Source organism: Cydia amplana, chromosome Z (genome assembly GCF_948474715.1).
Source record: "Cydia amplana chromosome Z, ilCydAmpl1.1, whole genome shotgun sequence".
Lineage (NCBI taxonomy): Eukaryota > Metazoa > Arthropoda > Insecta > Lepidoptera > Tortricidae > Cydia > Cydia amplana.
In genome coordinates this window covers 6,469,866-6,484,849 of record NC_086096.1, presented here as the reverse complement: position 1 = coordinate 6,484,849, position 14,984 = coordinate 6,469,866, and the positions used below count along the sequence as shown (strand labels likewise).

Genomic DNA, 14,984 nt, shown 5'->3' with positions numbered 1-14,984 from the left:
CGCGAAAACTCTAAATGAAGTCAAATTTTCATTCCAGAATCGACCTCCTGCTGACTGGCCGTGCGTTGGTCATTCGTATAAAAGTATAAACAGTATTATATATGCCACCACAACCTATCGAGAGTTGTAGATTATTGCGCCCGCCCCGGGCTCGGTCTAATCAATATGAAACCTACAAATGCGGTTTGATTTAGGTGCATGCGAGTGACGGCTGACGGCCTTTTGACGACGCGGTGGAAACTTCTCGTGGCTGTTGCATTGGGTCATTCTACCGATCGATGAGATGAAGCCAACCAAACGTTAGCTTAATTTGTGGGTCTTGATACTGTGATTGCTTAACATCGACTATTTAAAACTCCGATATGTGAATGTAAGTCGATTTTATTCGATCACTATGCTTCGGTTATTTGCCTTTAGTGAGGCGTGAGGGCGTAAAACATTCGCGACTTATCTTAAACCAAGTGGATTACTTATGCTTATAGATTTGTGTTGGCTGGGGGATCATTTTTTATTGCTTTTATCACCTTAAGAATAAATTTCACTTGTGATTCACGCTACCGTTAGCTTTGCAAACCACTGAGCAATAAAGCTTAACCTTCAAACGGATTTCGTAATTTCCACCTGAGCCAGTATAAATGTGCAAATGAAATGCTAAGTTAAACGGCACCGAGCGAGGGTCCGGGTTCGATCCAGGCCCGGCCTTATTCCGAATGATTGGCTCGGACACGTTTTACATAGCCGACGGCATGTAAAACCAATTTATCTGTAGGTAATGAATGCCGAGTTCTTTTGCCGTCGTGTCTAAGATATATTATGTGTAGAATATTAAAGAAATAAACTTAGTAATCACACCTGTAGCCGTATCACGAGTTGACATTTGACGTTTACGTTAGCGCCTGCGTAAACGCGATCGCAGTCCATCTCGCTCGAACTGATGGATTTATGCGATAGAGAGGGAATGCGATAGAGTAAATGTCAAATGCTAACCCATGGTAGCCGTGCTGGACATTTACAGACTTGTATAACGGTGACAGGTTGCCGAAATCCGTCGGTTTAGTATGTATTTAAAGTATAATTTGGACTTTTATTTGACCAATGAGAATTGATATACATATTTTCAGCCGCAGGTAAATAAAGGTGATAATGTTATACTTCGAGCTAGTTAAATTTCGTCAGACTCAAATTCGTCAGACTCAAATTCGTCAACTCTCAAAAACAAGTAAAAATATCGTCCAAAATTCAAAAACTTTTAAGTAACATCTGATAGTGCATACTTACGAGAACATGTTAGAAATTTCGAAAGCGGCCATGTTACGTCTTCGTTTAAAGGGTACCCTGTTCTCACACTTTGCAGAACTCATCGTTTTGAACTATAATAACTTGTTCATAAATATTTCTTCGAGAAAAGTATGCTTCAGTATGCTGAGCGTGTACGCCAAAGATACCTACTGGCAAGTAAGCAAATACGAAAGTGGCAATTTCGATACAAAATAAAATCTGGCATAAAACCTTTTGCCTCTTAGCTAAACAAACTATAAAGCAACATGTTTCTTGGCATTACGAAGGTATCGAAGACAGAGTTAGTGTTATGTTGTCGCGTAGATCAGTTTGCATAATGGATGAGTCGCATGTCGCATCGCGTCTTTACCATTGACGTATAATATCTAAGGACGGGCTAATGGGGCACAAAAATGGTACAAGTTCAGCTACTCACAAATTCCAGCCAATTGTGCAGTCTAACGCAACTAGTTGCGACCAATAGCGCGCGAATGCGAACTCGTCAACCAATCGCGCGCGTGATGCGAACTCATCAATCAATCGCGTTGTGGCGATTTCACACCGCTGTACTGGCCCCTGTCATGCCTCATTATTATTGCCCGTAAAGCCAGTCCCTAGATATCTATGTCAATGGTCTTTACTATTTAGGTGCGTCACCATCCCGGAGACCACATTCAGTGACCTTATCTATGGTATGGATGCGTTCTGCTTCCTACGCCTCGGGGCTAGCGTACGCATTCTGAATTTCGAACGATTTCTGCGATACGTAATACAAGTTGTCGAAGCACTAGGTACCTACGTAAGTATGACCTGGCCATTTTGCAGGAAAATTAAAATTATGTACATTCAGAGCAATAAAATATTCATAGTTCATTTCAAAACAAAACATTAAGATGCGATTCGACAGAAATTTCTTCATTTTTGTTTGCATATTATATGTAATATTTCATATTATAGGCTGTTGTGACAAAGTCCTTTTATATTAATCTAATTAATCTATCTATCTATCTAATACCTTTAAACGAGCAATCCTGGTATATTTATTTATATATATATACTCGTATATTTCGGGGATCTCGGAAACGGCTCTAACGATTTCGATGAAATTTGCTATATGGGGGTTATCGGGAGCGAAAAATCGATCTAGCTAGATCTTATCTCTGGGAAAACGCGCATTTTCGAGTTTTTATATGTTTTCCGAAAAAAACTCGGTCACACAGATATTATGATATTTAATGACACGAATAACCGAAAATTGGCCCATCGTGACAACCGATCATTATAAATTATAAAGCAGATACTTCGATCAATATCTATGAAAGCTTTAAGTCAAAAACCATTACACATTTTTGTTCCTACTCTTCATTCTAAACCTTATGGGTATAGTTAGAAAACTGAAAGTGAAACGGGAACTTTGGTACATGTACCGCCGTTTCCTATAGTTTTATACCGTCGTCAATGCTATCGCGGCAGTTAACCTATATATTACAAAGAACAGTACATCTGGTGACATGCGAACTTTCGACTTGCGGCAAGCGCAGCCGGAAATACGGAGGGATTTCTTTCAAGTCTCCATATTTCATTCATATTGAATGTTCCTTAAGAGAGAAATTATTTTATTTGTTGACATGTTTGACGTACGGTAAAAATGAATGTCGAAGGAGGTGAAATATAAATATACTCCGCGTTTCCCAATAGAAATGTACTGGTTCCCTTATATTCCGCGACTCTTCTCTTTCCGCACAGACTATAAAACTGAAAGTGAAGCCTGAAGTTTATAATACAATTACAATATAAACTAATTGTTTTGCATACGAATCTCGGTAAAGGGTTTTTGGGGACCATCTGTCAGGGTATGATTGTGGGGAATAGTTTTTACTCAACCCAAGTTCTCTCACCTTAGTAATTATGCGATAAAACTTGTTTACAAATAAACTTGCTACCCGAAAGTATAGTTGTATAACATTGACTTTATGTATATTATTTTAAGGTAGAAAATCAAATGTTCAAAAACATCTGTCAGTCAGATATTAGACAAGTAAAGCCGGTCCCCCAGATCGAGCTTATTAGCAGCATTAATTAACTTTTGCACTTATTCAATCGATTTGTGCCTAATGCGATGAGTGGTTTCAATTCAACTAACGAGTAACTAATTTTTCTATAGAGTAAACTTTATAGAAACGTGTAAGCACTCAGTAATGTAATGTAGCTAGTTCGGAACTGCTAACTAAAAACATAACTAAATGCTAACAAACATAACTAACCTACCTGCACGATTAGATGAAGTTTGCTGAACAGAAAATCGTATCAAAAATACATTCCACAAATTCGCCTTAAATCAGCGTTTGCAAATAAACATATACGCGACACTCGTTTGGTATTTACAAATAGCTATCGCTTAACAATATCTAAATAATTCTGTTTTCGGAATTAGTGCAATCAGCATCAGTTTACGTACCTACGTATGTTATGATTGTAACTGATGAAGAGCTGGCAATTGAATTGGTTGGCCTAATATCACACAATTATACTATTGAATACAGTTTATGGACTTCATCAAACTTTGAAAGTTGTAAGCGGTGCATGAGGTTTTTTTTTCAACAAACATACATAATATCCGATTTCTCACTGAGTACTCGCTTGTATAAATTGAAGTTTAATGTATAAACCAATTCTCGAGCAACATGTACAATATTCCGTGAGGCGTAAGCCTTTTCAAATAGTGTTAAGTAATTTAGTTCAACATGTAACACATTCAATGCCCATTATCTCGCACGCCATAGTCCGTAATTTAATTCTTATATGGGTGACGTATATTGGCGTTTATTGGCTTCAGCTGGGTTAAGAGGTTGAGGGAAGCTGCCAGGAAGAAAAGTGTTTATTACATGCTGTACCTTCCTACAAAACTTGACAAAGGTTAACTATGTAGATTCCACCACTGTCATGAAAGTCAATGTACTGTACTGATGTGATATGTAATTTTATTGCGCTAATATAGCGGCATGACCGAATTCGGCGCGTTTAACTCGCATCAATCGATATTAGATTGTAACTGACAGCCATACAATTTGACATCTGTCGTGCTAGTTCTGGTCACGAATATTGCCTCACTCTATATATTAAGACCAATACTTTAACTTATGAGAAAACATTAATCAAGTCTGTGTACAGTATTATACTTTAACTAGTTCGCATAGGTAAAAAATCAGGGTGTGTTTTAAAGTGTATCAGTGTTTCGATTTGTGTCATTTTTTACGGACTTTGCACCTTTCCAGTGACGACTTAACACCTACTGAAGCATAAAACATAGAAATTATAACTTGGTACAGTTTCTGAATTTGCGTCGGCCATGGTACTCTAATTGTACAGAGGACCCGATCGTACTGCGTTAACCACTGGGATGCTCGGAGTTACTCGAAACTCAAGTTCCCTGACCCATGTGACACGCCTATGCTGAAAGTAACGGCTCGTGAATCGAAACTGGAACTCGAGCAAACACCGAATGAGATACTATCAATTATGGCCGGTTGACGCGCCGCAGTCAATGGTCCTTAATGACTGGCCATCCCGCCAACTGATTGGCTGAAACGATTACCGCGGAACGTTTACAATAGCGTTATTAACTCTGATTGGAAATGATCATGACACCAGAGACGAGTTAAGCTAAAACTAGTAGTAGACAGAGACGCGTTGCTCACCCAGATCATTTACCTACAACGTTTCACGTATGTAACGTGTTTCAAGCATTAAACAGCGCTTTCTACATGTCTTTACGATTTGGATTTGACCTCGGAATCGGAATCGTCATTACTTGACATTGACAGCTTCCATAATGATGAACGACGCACGTCACTAATTAAATAAGACTGTCAGTCTGTCAGTCTACATTCTTTACGTGTCTGTGATGATAGTATGATAAATGTTATTTAAATGCAGCGACAGATTAACACCGCATTCCTCCGAGCGGCGACTGCGAGTACTGCAACCACTTATCTGCACTGTGTGCATAGGCTTTGTTTGTGTCGTTTAGATATCGCACTGGATAAGGAGAGCTATACTTGTTCTGTAAGCGGCGCGCGAGAGCGAGAGCGAGCTTTTCGACTGTTTTAAGCGCTTTGGGAAATACATATCTGAGGGAAAATAGGACATGAATACTGCAATAAATAACCGAATAGATTGTCAGACTGAAATTATACTGTTCATGTTGAAATCATCTTATAAGTACTTGATTCATAACTCTTGTATAAATTTATCACAGTACCTACGCAAAAAATAAGCGAAAATACAAATTCTGCGCAACAATCGCAAATGCAAATTATGCGAGACGAGAACGAGGGTCAACCCTTTATTAGCAACCAGTAAAAAGATTTCTACATTCGCAATTCTTCATCATGTGCTCATCGCACAAAAATGTACCTATACGTATACCAGACCTCCTGGAAACCGCAACAAAGCGGTTTATACACGGGCGACGTATTCCGAGTTTGCGCTGAGATGCACATCCACATACGGTTGATCCGCCAGGTCCATCCGAGACACTCCTGCAGGTGATTATATTGGACGTATCTGTCCAATAGGATCCGCCGTGTGACGTCAGCGGATTAATCGAGCGTGCCCAGACCACAATTGGCTTCTAACGTAAACATATTATACTTGAAATCCAGCTCAAGTCTATTCCGTTTAACGAGCAATTTCAATGCTAACTCCTTCAAGCTTATACCTTAAAATCGGATAGACAGCTACCAGGACCGTTAAGTCATTATGGCCTTTGGTATCTAAAATGTGAGCAAAAAACCTTCACAGCTTGACCGTACGGCTTGATGCTTGAAACTTCAAGACGCAATTGGTTCAGTGTAATCACCGGTTCAACAGAGACCGTAATTATTAGCTCCGGCCGCAGCTTCAAACTTGAATAAGAACACCGCTGTTCTAATAGACTGTTGACGGTTGTATTCGTTTCACGTCTGTGGAAAACAATGAATAGAAACGTTCATTGTTTGCTCAAACGCAGAACAGGTACTTGTTAGATTTTCAAAGGACGAAGAGCGCAAAACAATGCCCTGTGTGGTAAATACACGCATTGTCATGACACTCATGACTTGTTTAGACTGATCGCAAAACTATTTCTTTAAAAAGTAAAATGTTAGCCGTGACCAAGCTGTATATTATCAAAACCTAAATGCGTTGTAAGGTAAAGCTAAATGATTATAAAGATATTGTTTATTAAAACTGATGTGATTGTTTTAATAACTAAAATATTTTTTCAGCTTCGCCCCTCGTGTCTAATTAGAGCTAACTTTCGTATTCGCAAATATTCCTCGTATTTCTGGTTGTCGGAATACCATTTTAAAGTTTCAATATCGATACACGCTTTGAAGACCAATAATTTTCTATGGAGCTTTCATGCTAAAAATATAAATATTGTTCAGCATATAAATGGCAGTTAACATGAGCGGTCGTCGCGCAAATGGCTCCTTCGTAACTGTTTTCGATTCCGCTTTGCTTCCCTTAAATCGATACACCCGGTTTGGGTAAATTATGGAACATTCCAGAATGTGCATCGAAAGATGTTCCCTTTTAGTTAATATTTTGTATCGATGTTTTATCGGAACCATGAATCTTTAATGTATGCGTCTGTGCGTCTTATTTGCACGGTACTCGAACCCTACCAGTTTTTCAAATACAGAAATTATTTTGATAAAGGGGGAGATACTGTTGTCGCTTAAATGAACAAGTGAAAAGTTTTGGTCGAGTTCGGTTTTTTTATACAATCTCCTCCTGTTCAAATTTTGATGTTTTTATTCATCAAAATGTCTTCACTCTTATTTTAAGGGTTTTTGTTGTTTGTTACTCGTGTTGAAAATGGAATTATAAGATAAAGAATTTAAAGTACTTCATAAATTATGCTGGATACTCTACCCTGGATCACCTTGAAGTTGAATTTAGAAATGATTAAAAAAGCAATTTAGTGACCTATTCTTTTCAACAGGTTAAATCAAGAGATTAAAGGCGGCGCTTGGTGTCCCAAGTCCCAGATCACGACGGAGTCGACCGAATGGCTGGAGATAGACCTGCGGTCCGTCCATGTGATCACGGGAGTGGGAACGCAGGGCCGCTTCGGCAACGGCCAGGGCGCGGAGTACGCGGAGGCCTACGTCATCGAGTACTGGCGGCCTAAGCTTGGCAAGTGGGTGCGCTACCGCGGCTCGGACGAAAAGGAGGTACGGTATCTGCCTGTATAGTTACGGCGTAAGGATATATTAGGACTTCCGTGGACGCTATGGAATGGGTTGACCGAAGTGTCGGTAATTTATCAGTTTAATAAATTCAAGACAGTGCTCGCGAATTATTCAGTCCTCCATACCCATGGGAATTATCTAAATCTAATCAATCACAATAAAATTAAAAAAATAAATCCTGCTGATATTTTCGTACCGACAGGCAAGACAATATTTAACACCTGCTTCTCAGATTTACAGTAGTATTTCCGCACTTTTAATATTTTCTATAAATCGTCTATGTAAGAGTACTCACATTAATGCACATTGAACTGTATGAATGTCGGTGACAAAGCTTCTTTAAAATCAGATTTCCAACGGCGTTTCTATTGTATTATGTATATGACATTGGAACTTCTTATCCTGTAGCTCTTGACAACGAAAGCACTTTGGTTTAATGCAATAAAGTTAAGAAAGTAACGACTGTTATTGATATTTCAGTGATCTATTGATCTGACCTGATTTAAGTGCACAGTATTTCAGCGAAACGATCTCTTATTCATTAAAGAAAATTTACATTTTTTGTATATTAACTGATGTGTAAGTTACGGAAAATTTCCTAAATGTGCTCGGAAATTTCTGAAAAATTAATGGAAATGTCTATTTTGGAATCGGAAAAAACAATTTACTCTTGTAGAAATTTGGCGATTTTTGAAACTTTCTAGCGGCACATCAGGAGGAAAGTGAATTACCGTGTAAGGTTCGAGTTTAACATAAAAAAAATGATCCTGCACATGTACAGTACAGAACTCTATGAGCGTTAATTGTCAATCAGTTGAGTCAAACAGACAAGCCACAGCAAGGCCACAACACTGGCGCCCTTTTAATTTCCGAATCGGTCGCAGGGCCTAAATCAAGATTGCATTCCGATGCGCCACGTCCCAGGAAATTAACAGGATTGAGGTGATGCAAGTGTCCATCGATCAAAACTGGACAATCGGAGAGAATGCGGGGTGAAGTGTTGACATCGTATATTACTAATGAATAGTTCTATAGTTGTTCAACTATACATAAAATATCATACCTAAGTACATGTTACAAGAAAAAATGGTTGTATTTGTGTTCTTATTTATAAATTGTACGATTGTTTCGCGACTGCTTGATCTACATATATACGGGTGATTTCCTGCCTTATGAACATTGAACACTTCGTTGGTAAAAATTACAAAAATGGATTAACGTTGAAACAAATTATTTGACGATTTTGCCTGAAATGTCGTAACGTAACTATTTATAAAACTAAAATAAAGGCGTAAAATTCTTTAACACGTCTGCCTCTAAAATTAAGCCTTTATTAAAATGAATACTTTGGTGGTCTTATACCTCTCTATGCAGCGATAGGTAAATCACAGCAGGAATCAGTTGTTTAGAATTTAGTATCTATTATCTAAATATACGATTCTATTTCAGATAATGCAGGGCAACACGAACACGTACTTGGAGAAGAAGAACCACCTGGACCCGCCGATATGGGCTCAGAGGATCCGCGTCATACCCTACAGCTTCCACCGGCGCACCGTCTGCATGCGGGTCGAGCTCTACGGCTGCTACTGGAGCGGTGAGTGTCGATTGTTATATCAGATAATGCAGGGCAACACGAACACGTACTTGGAGAAGAAGAACCACCTGGACCCGCCGATATGGGCTCAGAGGATCCGCGTCATACCCTACAGCTTCCACCGGCGCACCGTCTGCATGCGGGTCGAGCTCTACGGCTGCTACTGGAGCGGTGAGTGTCGATTGTTATATCAGATAATGCAGGGCAACACGAACACGTACTTGGAGAAGAAGAACCACCTGGACCCGCCGATATGGGCTCAGAGGATCCGCGTCATACCCTACAGCTTCCACCGGCGTACCGTCTGCATGCGGGTCGAGCTCTACGGCTGCTACTGGAGCGGTGAGTGTCGATTGTTATATGAGATAATGCAGGGCAACACGAACACGTACTTGGAGAAGAAGAACCACCTGGACCCGCCGATATGGGCTCAGAGGATCCGCGTCATACCCTACAGCTTCCACCGGCGCACCGTCTGCATGCGGGTCGAGCTCTACGGCTGCTACTGGAGCGGTGAGTGTCGATTGTTACTTGATATAATGCAGGGCAACACGAACACGTACTTGGAGAAGAAGAACCACCTGGACCCGCCGATATGGGCTCAGAGGATCCGCGTCATACCCTACAGCTTCCACCGGCGCACCGACTGCATGCGGGTCGAGCTCTACGGCTGCTACTGGAGCGGTGAGTGTCGATTGTTATATAAGGGAAAAGCAACCTGATCGACAACGATTGCTGTCTGAGCGCGTCTTTCAACCTGTTCATTGGGAAAATGATTGTTTATATTTACAGTCAGCATCATAAGTATATTTAAACTGAATCGGAACTTAATCCCGTGTACTTACTTTTATTATGAATTATGAAGTCGCTATTCAGTTTAAACTTCATCTAAAAATTGTCAATGTTTTTTTAATTATATCAATTTCAATATATTTAAGTCAATATACTTAGGGGATATATAATCATGAAATATACCGTAGCAAAGTAACCATAGGTCTCTACCATAAAATAAAGATGTATTTCGTTATACATGCTGACTGTACTTACGTACGTCAACATTCGCATTTCGCCAAGCACTAGTTTTCTCCTCTACCCATCAATATTCCTACTTAGCTACCGTTTTGTGTAACATCAGCCAGGTGGCAAACTCTGTGCCTCTTTTGTTCGCAAGTTTGTGCGACTACCGTTAGCGACTTTTGGTACTTAGCAGATTGCTCAGTCTCGTGAGGCAACATGGCACTACTTACGGATGTACACTGACGGTCGTGAGCAAGGGTTTTCAACTCTTTGACATTGGAATAAGGTGAAAAATTAAACACCTACATGTTTAGGACTGACTGTGTGCAGAAAGTTTTCTGAGGTAGGCTCATTTTTTACAAGTCTTTGCATACGAGGCAAACTTACCCGTGTGTTATGAGCATACCTCGCAACCGAGCCAGCAAATCTGTAGCAGTTGTACGTCAGGGTTATCAGTGTTATCACTACTACGTAGGTAGTACCTACGTACAAACTAAAGTACAAAAAATATTTTTTCTTTGTTTTCAAACACACCAATATTTTCAAGCAATGAAAATTTCATGTTAATATTTGAAAGAAATGCGAAAAAAACGTAATTTTATAAACAAAATAACAGAAACATTGAAACGCATCTAATATTGACATTGACCTGTTTATTTATTTTATTTGACAGTAAATTAAACCGGGTTACATCGGAAGAGGGTCAACAACCTTCTCGATCAATTTTACTAATCTTACATACAATAAAGTTAAAGCAAAATGGTTCATCGCCAACCCTGACACAGAACTGTCATATGCTACGGTTTTGCTAGCTCCGTTGCGGGGTATGGTTATGAGATTGATAAGCTTAACTCTAAGTAATGCATACAGATAATGACAAATTTCTATAGACAAATTCAACAAATTCCTAGAATCAATTTAATTTTTTGGAATTAGGTATCCGAGCGGTCGCCTGGCTCTTTCTGAACCGTAGCGAAAAGCCAGGAAAGATGGAAAATTATAATGAAAAAGCAAACGATTTGACATGAAAACAATCATGTTAACATATACTGTGTATCCAAACATCACGGTTGTTTGACAGAAGCTATTATTTATTGATTAGTCAACGTCGCCTCGCGTCTCCACATGACGGGAGTTTAATTAATAATATACTGTGCGTTAGTGACTAATTAGCTTTGCCAACTAATCATAATCCACACGGCCCGGGTTTAATTACGCAAGCCCCACGATTCGTCATCACACGCCGGGTACCTTACACACGTGTGTTCCTTGGAGCCTGAGGGCCTACCGCGAACCACATTTGACGTGTTGCCTCTTTGTCGCACTTGTAAATTCGAACGTAAGTGTGACGGGGAGGTAACACGTCGAACGTGGTTCGCGGTAGGCCCTCAGAGACTTGACTCATGACCCACGGTGAAACCTTTTCACATTTACTACAATTATGTAGTCGTCTAAAGAAGAAACACACAAATTGTAGCTCTTTTAAATCACCCAATAAATGATCACTTGAAAGTTCTTTAGACACTATAAATAAATTTTTTTTCAAAAAATGTTTAACTGGTGACCGCTGCTGCGCTTGGATTGTATGTATTCTCAAGTTTGCCGATTCTTTCATTAGCATGTGCTAATCAAACAGAAGAAAACAAGAATAACAATGTAAATCTGTGTTAAGCGACATAAAACGCCAGATTTACATTGTTATTCTTGTTGCTACATACTTATATTTAGCTTATGATGGTTAGAGGTAAGCTACAGGACGCCTGAGTGTAAGTATTTAAGTTATGATAGGTATTATGAATTAACACTTTCACTGCCAGCGAGTTCTCTGTCTTAGGCGCTTTTCGCTACATATGGGTTTTCCCGTGTTATCGGCTATGAATGTAGCGCGTAGTTCGCGCTGACAGTGAATGCGTTAATATAATTAGTAAACGTATTTACGTTTATGTTTCATAAAACAATTTTCATATAATTTGTGAGTACGAAACACTAATCAATGTGTAAACAGGCCATAAAAATTATTGAATTGAATGTCAAATGCACAAATATGTTTTCACCATGAACATTATTATTTATTATGGACGGACCCTGACTTTACGAATACTGTGGTATTTCTTCTATTGATTGTACTTCTAAAGTTGGTGTCGATATAAGAAAACTTGTTTCATTGAGAGGCACAGCACGCGTACAGATAGTATTACGGCCCGACCTGACATTGCTACTAAATGTCACAGAGATCCCCTTATTGCCAAACCTTCGCACTGAACTATAAGGACTTAAGCGCTGTGGTAACGACATCATATAAGACGTTCCGTTTGATATAGCGTACTAACGCTTGGCATTTAGAATTATAAGATTTATAAGGTACACCTTGGCCCTCAAGTATTTTATAGAAGGTAATCAATTGAAATAATGCGTGTGGATTCGATCTAAATGTTCAACACAAAACAAAGGTCTCAAAACATACTTCGTACTTGTAAAGTGTCATTCTATAGAACTTGCTAACTATGTAAACAAACCGCCATATTGAAAGTGTCAAAATAAATGAATTTACTAGTGACTTTTGTTTACATAGTTAGCAAGTTCCATAATAGAATGACACTTTACAGTCAAAAATATATTGACAGCCAAAGTGGCCAAATATATCGTTACATACCTCCTTCACCATAGAAATAAGGACATGTTCCGATATATTTGGTCGCTTTGGACTTTTGGACGTCACTATCTGTTTGACGCTGACTGTAAGTGCGTAAATTGGGAATCTTAGCACTAAAAGCTGAAAAGGACACCGATTATGTGAATATGTTTTAATTTGCCAAGTTACTTTAGTTTGTGAATCTATAATTTGTCAACCTTCAAGTTACTTTCGTTTGTGAATCTAGTGTTAAGTAGGTAATATAAAACGACGCATACCAAAATGATATAAGCTCTCCAAATATGGTATTCTGACCAGATTTTTCATTTATAGTGGAAATAAACAATTTTAACATTACATATATATATATATATATATATATATTACTTCCCAAATCCCATAAATAACTCGATATATGTCGTATAAAAGGATTTTTAACCATGTTCTTGCTCTAGTTTTCTTTAGCCAAATGAAAGCGAATGATTGAGAAACAGATCGTTCTGTCACTAAGGGACGGACAAAAGGAATATTACCTAGAACTGCCCGTCTACGCGATTCTCTTTGAATCACTTCAATACTGTATTGCTATTTCAAAGTTCTGCGAATAACAGATTCATACTTTGTGAAGCTCAGACAGTTTTGTACTTTGAACAATAAATGGAACTGTAGTACCATAGAATAAGGTTCACGTTTCAATAAACTATTATGTACGAAATGCGGGCTCCTGTTGCTATTCCCCATATCCCCTAGAACTAGAACCTTTGAGCTCATATACGAATATTAATATTTTAGCCACGATTTAGTTGCGTCTCTCGAGATCTTTTGCCATCAGTTCCGTACACGGGTTTTTGATGACATTCAAATAATATTCTGCCGTTTATTGGATGTTCACGGATGGATAAACAGTTTTAATTACATCGTAATGGTAACCTTTGAACATCGCGAACTGTAATAATTGGTAGTAGGCGATTCACTGAACGTCTAGACGGCTCTGCCACCTCCGGTGCCTGGAAATAGGCTACTAGTGGGCCACGATCAATGATGCCTGCCAGGAACTGCTTTTAAAAATATTACGAACCCACATTCTATTTCTACAAAAGAATTACTTACCTACAAAGTCTGCAATAAGTATAATTGTACTCGCTTTCTAGAACTTCTATTTTCATTTTTCAGAGCAAAGAATGTCCCCAGCCCAGTTTAAATAGAATAGAACTAACAGACGCAATATAAATTCCTCGGTATCAGGTAACCCGCTTAGGAAAGCACCTGAAGAGTACACAAAACGCGCTCAAGCAAGACGGCCGCTCTGTACTTTTATTACATTTATCACCACTTACCATCAGACAATACGAAATAGCATTGAATTTTATATAGACTTAGTACGTCCCTCGTACTACTCTATTATTTACAGGGTGTCTGTGAACACCTTTTATTACTAAAACACGTGCTTTCAAAAAGAATGAACTCGAACAACAGAGAGGTAATACAATATTTCAGGGCGTCAAACAGACTTTACTCGCATAGTTGCGAGTGCGCTGGAGTAATTTGCAGGTCGGTCGTGCTACACGACAATGTAATGCCAGCGTTTGATAAGTGTGAACTTTTACTTTGTTTCTCTTTATTTAAATTGCATGAATTGTATTACGAGTGCAACGCCCGTGACATGGTGTAAAGCGTTCGTTAGATTTGATCGCTGGCTGCAAGCGTATAGGCAACGGCTCTAAGCGATTGATAAACGGGTGTTTTTCATCTGTGATTCGGCTGATGCGAACTGAAACTACGAAATATCAATATTTCCGACATAAGCGTTGGTGGTTAAATCGCATTAGAATGAAATTTAATCTAATACTTTTAAACGAGCAATTATTGTATATTTATTTATTTACGTATATGTACTCGTATATATATTTCGGGGATCTCGGGAACGGCTCTAACGATTTCGAAATTTGTTATATGGGAGTTTTCGGGGGCGAAAAATCAATCTAGCTAGGTTTTATCTCTGGGAAAAGGCGCATTTTTGAGTTTTCATATGTTTTCCGAGCAAAGCTCGGTGTCCCAGATATTGGTCATGAAGCTAGGTACTTAATCTTTTAGGATGAGTTTGTAAATGTATCACGAGTCATAAATAACTCCCCAATTGGTTGAACAATTGTTATTGGATATCTCTTGTTTATGTACGAGTATGCAATAGAAATTCAAAAAAGTTTATTAACCATAAGTA

General features: G+C 38.9%; 1 protein-coding gene across 3 annotated transcripts in view; it reads left to right on the top strand.

The window, feature by feature from the left end:
• Window positions 1-14,984, top strand: part of LOC134660886 (discoidin domain-containing receptor tyrosine kinase B-like) — a 95,832-nt gene that overhangs the window by 62,463 nt on the left and 18,385 nt on the right. For all 3 annotated transcript variants that reach the window (XM_063516735.1, XM_063516733.1, XM_063516734.1), the window contains exons 4-5: window positions 7,268-7,499; window positions 9,480-9,627. In XM_063516735.1, coding sequence (XP_063372805.1) covers window positions 7,268-7,499; window positions 9,480-9,627 — 380 coding nt within the window. The remainder of the gene's footprint in view (window positions 1-7,267; window positions 7,500-9,479; window positions 9,628-14,984) is intronic.